Source organism: Perna viridis, chromosome 3 (assembly GCF_037379345.1).
Source record: "Perna viridis isolate PV_CMFRI_1.1 ecotype Kerala chromosome 3, ASM3737934v1, whole genome shotgun sequence".
Classification (NCBI taxonomy): Eukaryota; Metazoa; Mollusca; class Bivalvia; order Mytilida; family Mytilidae; genus Perna; species Perna viridis.
Genome location: NC_142447.1, coordinates 1943679 through 1951358, shown reverse-complemented (window position 1 = coordinate 1951358; position 7680 = coordinate 1943679). Strand labels below are relative to the sequence as shown.

The following is a 7680-nucleotide window of genomic DNA, read 5'->3' as shown; positions in this document are numbered from 1 at the left end:
CAGTATAATCTTTCTGAAAAAATTAGTGAAACGTTAAGATCAAAGAAAATCATAAGCAACAACAAGAAAACTCATTGATAGAATGAAAGGGCAACTTAAAAGTACAACGGCATGATAAGCACATTACCTTTAGAAATAACGAATTTAGTGTCATTAGTTTGGTATGGCGAAAAATGAATTTGTTTTAACACGATTTATTATGTAAAAACACTGAATTTCTCAAAATATGTCTAAACTTATTGTTCCGGATTTGGTATGATGTGATTATCAATTTGCATATATCAAAATGCATAAAATATGATAACGTTTATATAAAATGCATGAATGAGAAACGCATTTAGGTGAGAGCAGATGTTAATACTATTAGGTTAAAAAAGGAACATTCTGACGTAAAATACATATTTAAGTTATCTGACATCATTCAAAGTAATGATGTTGTTGTTGTTGACAATAGCGATTTTAACCGTTGGTGGGAGATCAGTTGTACCTCAAAAGAAATTGGTAAGGTTTTATTCATCATTTAAAAATAACTTCCCATAATTTATTTCACGAGCCCACACTCAGAGCATATTCTTTTTGTCATAACTTTATTTTTTTAAGTACCAGTCCATATAAAATTCAGACCGTGCCTTTGGTAAGGTGATTCATGGTGTAGAAAAAAAAACATGGATTAGACAATGCTCTTTTTGTCTACATATGCTTTATTTTTATGAGACATTTTGAGAAAACTACACTTTAACGTCCCACTAGAATCAACCAAATCAAAAACGATAATCTTTTGCGAAGTGCTAATTTCATGTACAATCTATACATATATGTATTTATTTTATTTCACAAAAGCGGAACTCCAAAACTAAAAACTAAGACTAATTTGTGATCTATAACGGTTTCTAAACGAGAAATAACACTGAGTTTGGTGCGTTTTTGACATGCACGAATTATCTCCTGTCTGAGTTTTAAAAAGGCTGTTTTTTTAATTCCTGAACCATGAACAAAAATTGAAATAAAGACAATAGAAATCTATGGTATACAGAAAGTGAACCGAATTTTAAAATAAAGAAAGTTTGGTCTTTGTAGTTGTTTTACCCAAAAATTTCCCTTCCATTGTTCCTTTTAAATGTTAATACTTTTCTGGACAAAACACAAACAAATAGAGGAAGAATTGTAGTATACAAACACATTATGGCACTCAACATGAACAATCGATGCGATTTGATTGCGCTAAACAGTGATATCATATGAGGTAGGTAGATCATCTAAGAGGACGATGCTGAATATATTTACACTTTTGTGCCTTTAACAGTTTTCCATAAATTCAGATTTTATTTTTCTTCATAATTTGACAAAGTTTAAAGATGTAAGAATTGACTTTAAATATTTTGTTTTCTAATTAAAGAAACGAAATTTGTAAAGATCAGTTAACTTTATTACAGATTAATTTCCTGTCAGATTTAATCAGACCCACAGTGCTTCTAAGGACATTTATTAAATTCATTTTGGTTCCCATTGTGATTATTGATTGACAAAACATTTGATTGTATTTGGCAACAACCATGTATCATTTATGAAACCTAATTAGGCCATCAATATTTTGTATGGTTGAATGGAAATGGGATATCATGTCAAAATAAGATAAGCAACAAGAAATATTATTCTAGGGTCTAATTGAATTTTCTCAATATACAAAAATTAATAAAAAAAAATTAGTATCAGTCATACGACATCTTTCCTCATTAACACTAAGTCAAAATTTGGTATGTTATTTGTCCATGAGGTCAAAGGTAAAGATCGAATGTCAACCTCTTTAGTACGTGACGCCTTGCCTGAATGAAATTGAGCTCTATACCAAATATTAGATGTCTAAGTAAAAAGGAAAAAAAAATATGGAACGGACAAAATCTTGTATGGTATTTGGCCAAACTTTTGTATGTCATTTGATCTTGGAGTCAGATGTCAAGATCAAAGGTAATCGGATCAAAAACATCATTGAACATTACACTCTACCTTAATGTGATTTAATTACATACTAAATATCAGATATCTGGGTAAAAAGACAAAAAACTTTCTGGCCAAGACAAAGTTTTGTATGGTATTTTGCCAAAATTTTTATGTTATTTGACCTTGGGTTTATCAATCAAGACCAAAGATAATATTCCTAAAAAATATTCTCTCCCTTGATGTGATATACTTAAATGCCATAGATCAGGTATCAAAGTGGAAAGACAAAAAGGTAATGGCACAGACAAAATTATGTTTCGTTTTATGCCAAAATTTGTGTGTAACTTGACCTTGAGGTTAAAGGTCAAGGTCAAAGATCACCTACTGTGATACACAAAACTTTGCCCTGGGAGGATATACCAGCATTCCAAATATTAGAAGTCTAGGTCAAAAGACAAAAAAGTTAGTAAGGTCGAGACAATGTTAATATGAAAAGCATTAAAAAAAAAGAAAAGTCTTTATTGGTGGTGATTTCTGGTCCAGATGAGAAAAAAAACAATTTTACATATTTTTATTTTTGATATGTTTAAGTGGAGAGGTCTTCCTATACATCAATGCATACATTTGGATAATATCTCCTTTCTAGTGCTTGCAAAACGGGTCTGAACATCTTCGTATATTTCAAAATGTCAAAAATTAAGAATTTTGGTTGTTATGGTAATCAGATATAAAACATTCAGATTGCTTTGTATTTGATTGTAAATTGCTTTTCTTATGACACACTTAATCAATATAATTATGTAATTTGACAATTGTCCACCATTAGATATATAAAATTACATTCAAATTGTAATGTTTTTTGTGATAATTAGGCCATAAATTGGTGGTTGCTAAGGAGTGGTCGTTGCTATGGAAACGGTGTAAATATTTTTCATTTTATCTATTGTTTTGTTTGTTAAATTAAAAAAAAAACTTAAATATTTCAATGAAAACAAAGTAGCCAAGTTATCGACTTTATTCTATATAATAACTCTATATCAGAAAAAAGACAAAAATGAATCTTGCTTAGTATCCCATTTACTCTTTTGAGAATTAAAATACATTCATATACTTTCTTTTTGTAATTTGACGACATCCCCATCAATGAACAAAATAATGCAACTTTCAATTTTTATATCCAAAGAAACTTCAAAACATATCTATTATTTAAACATGGTAACACTTGGTACAATAAACGCCACGCTGTCCATGAATATCACCCTGATTTTTGTCGATGTTTCGACTTTTAATATGTGCTTTTTGCGATTTTAGAGCATATGGTTAAATTAAAATTTGCATATTAGTAATTTCTGAGATCTTGTATGAAATCTACTTTAATTAAAACTGAATTTCGATATTGAAAAAAAGTATGACAAATGCGCAATCATGATGTAACCAAAAACTATAGCAAACAAGACGACTTTGATTTTAAGATTGTCTATTTCTACATTTTACTGTTGTGAAATTCAAGTTGTTCAAACGTTTACAGTTCAATTTCCATGTAAGATTGTGCTATTCATAGGATGATATTGTTCTGAGCGTAATTAAGTCCCCTTTATTACTTAACTGATCGATAAATACCAGCCCTTTCAAACATAACTAATGTCCAACATCTGTCATATATTTCAATGTTTTTTCTTGGCTTTGCTTTGCAAAAGAAACTCCCATGTATGAGCATTCGGTACTTATACATCTATACTGATTTCATATTAAACGTCGAAAAACATTCAGTTTCTTTCCGTTACTAGTACGCAAATATTCCGACTAATTCAGTTTAAAACGGTTACTATCATATACCACGTGCAAAAGCACGATCGATATAGACATTTCGTGAAGAGGCAAACTGTTAGCTTACGATGACGAAGAAGTGCATACGAGAACTTCTTATTTTTTTCTAATCTTTCTTGTTTCTAGCTTTGTTGGTGTACATTTGTGTTTGAAGCAACCTATGATGCATGTGCTTCCTTTTTGGAATTTTTGTACAGCGTTTGTCTCTGTTCCCTGTATTTTCAATGTTCCCTTTTGACATTGTATTTTTCGTTCTAAAGATACAACTTTATTTCCTGTAGAAGCCTGGTTGTGCTCCAATTTCCGATCAACTCATAGCATGTGCAACGTTTGATGACCAATGTAAAGGAAATGATTTAAAATGTCCAAAAGGTTTGTTGTTAAAACGAGTTTAGAAAAAAAAACACATCGATTTATTGTCAATTTAATTTAATTCGGACATTTTGAAAATAAATTTCGCTTTTCGATATGGAGTTATAAACAAACGTTTATGAGCAACCCATATTAACTAAAAACTGGGAACATAGACCAGGTGCACCGATTGGGTAAGGGTTCAGAGACATGACTATTTTATGGAACAATTCGATATAAGCATTATTAGTTTCACTAGGACACACACATGCGTATGTCACTATCCTCTCACCAATAACATTGTCACATTATTTTCGTTTTTTAAATCTTGAGATTTGTTCATATAAAATGTTGAGATATTATAGTAGCTTTAAAACTTGAAATTTTAGGTCAAATCTGCTGTAATCATATTTGTGGAACAGCTTGTAGAACACCTGGTAGGTAAATAAATATCTAAATACTTTACGACAAGATAAACTTGGTTTGGTATACTAGACACAATTATCTTTTCAATCATTTAATCACAACCTTTTCCATAATTCCGAGATTAATGGCTGGAAAATGAATATGGCAATGAGAACAAACTTCTATTGAATTGAACTATGAATATCCGAAATTAAAAAAAAAAACATTGATATATGCTAAACAATATATATTAATTTAATCGATATCATTATAGTCTAGATGATGATGATGATGATGATGCTGATGATGATGATTCTGGATAGTTAGGCCCTCGGGCATGCGAATATCTTTGCTTCATGAACTCTGTATGAATATTTAGGAACAAGAGATGGTGAAACCCCTAAATTTATGTATCTATCCTGGATAATAATAATCATAGCTGTATGATAATTGCATGCTAGATTAGTTATTAGTGACATTTACAAAAACGTATAAACCATTTTTCACAAAACGGTTTTTCTACATACTACATTAAAAACGATATTACACAAGTTATATACGTAACAATGATGAAATACTCTAACATGTCTCCATTGAACCAATTTGATCTCACAGTATTCACGTGCTTGACAAATTATATTTGTCCTATTCCGTTGTAGTTTGTTTTCTTCCGAAAGAACCTGGATCTTGCAAACAAAATCTCAAAAGATTCTTCTACAATCCCATGAGCGGTAAATGTGAGAAATTTGTTTATGGTGGATGCAAAGGGAATAAGAATAACTTTAAAACTTTACGAAAATGTAAACGAAAATGTGGTATGTATTTAGAATCAAAACCGAATATGTAGTGTTGTATATTCTGTCCTCTTTAATCTATCTTTAATTTGTTTAGAAAAGTACTTTAAAACTTTCAAGTTTACTCAACTAGACACCATATATATTTAGGCATTATTTCCGCAGTTCGTTTAGGCATAGTTACTTCTGGTTGAACACAAAGTCCACTTGTCATACTTTCAGTTATAACAAAACTGTAGATATGGTGAATATGCCAAAGAGACAACTGGCATGAAAAATGTTAGCTCGAGTCAGTTGGATTAAAATGTAGTTAGATGTCCAAAATATAATAAATCAATAAATATCAACGATTAAATTGATATTCTTTAGAAATAGCTTATCGGAGCAAAATATGGTCGTAAAATAGACTGTATTTTATCAGATGACGTTTTGGAATAATTTATTCAAAAATGAATATAACACTATCAAAACAGTAACAAAAAAGCTACTTAATGACTTATTTCTCTTCGGAATAGACACGCCATTGTTTTCCTTTTTCAGGTGAACATCCTCCACGAACTCCAAAACCACCACCGCCTCCTCCTCCCCAGCATCCGAAAGGTAAGCAGAATATTTCGCATGTACAAAAGGCATCTCTGCAACATTAACTTTCAAAAAGAAAATGAAATTTTTAGTATTATTTCAGATGACATATTATGCGTCTTGTGTTTTACTTGTCTGCGATTATTATGTTTTCTGTCATGTTTTCGTTGTAACAGAATTGTTGAACAGTTGGGAATGGCAGTCTTAACATGATAAACTTGATATAAAACTATCTTTGATCTTCCGGACACGTTAAAAGAAAGTAGTGAACCATCAAATGGCTTCTGTGTACTTCCAATGATAAATATGTTAAATAATTTTCATTTTCAACTCTCCAAAATATAATGACAGTATGATAACTTTATCTGAGAACATTGTTAATTTGGAAAAATCAATCTACCAAACGAAAAAAATTACATTTGTGTGAAACTATGAAAATAGCTTTAATAAGAATAATTAGTGTAATCGATAGGTTTATCAAAATATAACACCTTGTGACACGAACGCTTGGAGATTTCTTTCGTGAAAGAAACAAGATATATCCGTGAAATTTTGGCGATGAAGATACAAGTTATTCACTCATTTTCACTTCATTAAAAAAAGACATGTTTTTTATTAACCTAAAATCTCGAGGCATATTGATATTAAAAACAAGATCAAGTAAAACAAATACTAGTTTTTTTTCTTAAAGATTTAATAACGCATATATCTCATATAAGAAATGAAAAGAAAATGCTGATGAAGATCTTGGTATACTTTAGAGTGTCCAAAAGAATCCCAATTAGAAATAAAATGTCGTTTTGGGCCTGGTGAACCTGACTGTCCTGTGGGGACTTATTGTTTTGTACCATTTATTGGTGATCAGAGTGTTGGTGTTTGTTGCCGGAGCAGTAAGTATATTTACAAAATATACATATCACAATAAATTAATTTCGGTATGACGAGAGCTATCGTAAGTACTGTCATGTGTTGAATAGTCTTTTGGAACAATAATGTGATTTAAAGGAAATCACAACATTACAGTCCATATTTGTATTTTTTCTTTATTCATATAATTAAAACATATTAATAATGTCAATCCAAGGACAATTGAACACGTGAAAGAAATCTTGTTACCCAGATATTAAGTTTCGTTGTTTTTGTTTATCAGTAAAATTGATTTCAATACAATATGTTATATTTCAAAGTCAAAAGTATATTTTTTTAATGAAACCAAGAAATACAAAAAAAGTGCAAACCATAAAAATAGCAAGTAGTTGAATAATTTGTCAAAATTGCGTTTGTTTATATTCTCAAGTAAAATATTGATTGGTGGTTGCTTAAATTTTGTTTTAATCGTTTTTAAGTGACATTTTTAGATAATAAATCAATTAAAAAATCCTCCATGAGTTGTTAATAGTTACTCTTCTCTTTTCGTGTGTATAATTAGACCTTTAAACAAAACACATCGGTGAAACAACATGCATCAGTAAACTTTAGTTTTTTTCTTAAATTTGTGCTAAACTCGTTTCAGAGACTAAACCAGGTCCATGTCCAATAATACCACCTGGTACAGTAGGACATTGTGCTGTATTGTGCTCTGGTGATGACGGTTGTCCGGGTAAACAAAAATGTTGCTCGAATGGATGTGGTGCAGTGTGCAGCTAACTGTAAGGATAACATAACCATATACCAAAGAGTACCAACACCACATTGCCAATTAATAACATTATTAAGGGAAATGATTGAGTAAAATTAATTCATGTTCATTATTTTTATTAATAATAATAAAGTTGGATCACAT

The 7680-nt window shown here is 30.4% G+C and overlaps 1 protein-coding gene across 3 annotated transcripts; it reads left to right on the top strand.

The window, feature by feature from the left end:
- Positions 1–347: 347 nt before the first annotated feature.
- Positions 348–7680, top strand: LOC148620611 (chelonianin-like). 3 transcript variants are annotated; one of them, XM_088573913.1, is made up of 5 exons: positions 348–501; positions 4047–4137; positions 5856–5915; positions 6659–6787; positions 7411–7680. In XM_088573913.1, the coding sequence occupies exons 1-5, from the start codon at positions 430–432 to the stop codon at positions 7542–7544; spliced, it is 486 nt and encodes a 161-aa protein (XP_088430039.1). In that variant the 5' UTR covers positions 348–429; the 3' UTR covers positions 7545–7680. The 3 variants fall into 3 exon arrangements, with proteins under 3 accessions (XP_088430039.1, XP_088430041.1, XP_088430040.1); XM_088573915.1 differs by lacking the exon at positions 6659–6787 and having other exon boundaries at positions 352–501; XM_088573914.1 differs by lacking the exons at positions 348–501; positions 4047–4137 and adding an exon at positions 5214–5336.

Excerpts from the sequence above, each read along its gene's own strand:
- LOC148620611 (XM_088573913.1), top strand. The coding sequence starts at position 430 with ATGATGTTGTTGTTGTTGACAATAGCGATTTTAACCGTTGGTGGGAGA. Across the intron at positions 502-4,046 it reads TTGTACCTCAAAAGAAATTG|AAGCCTGGTTGTGCTCCAAT; the intron begins GTAAGGTTTTAT and ends TATTTCCTGTAG. Across the intron at positions 6,788-7,410 it reads TGGTGTTTGTTGCCGGAGCA|AGACTAAACCAGGTCCATGT; the intron begins GTAAGTATATTT and ends AACTCGTTTCAG.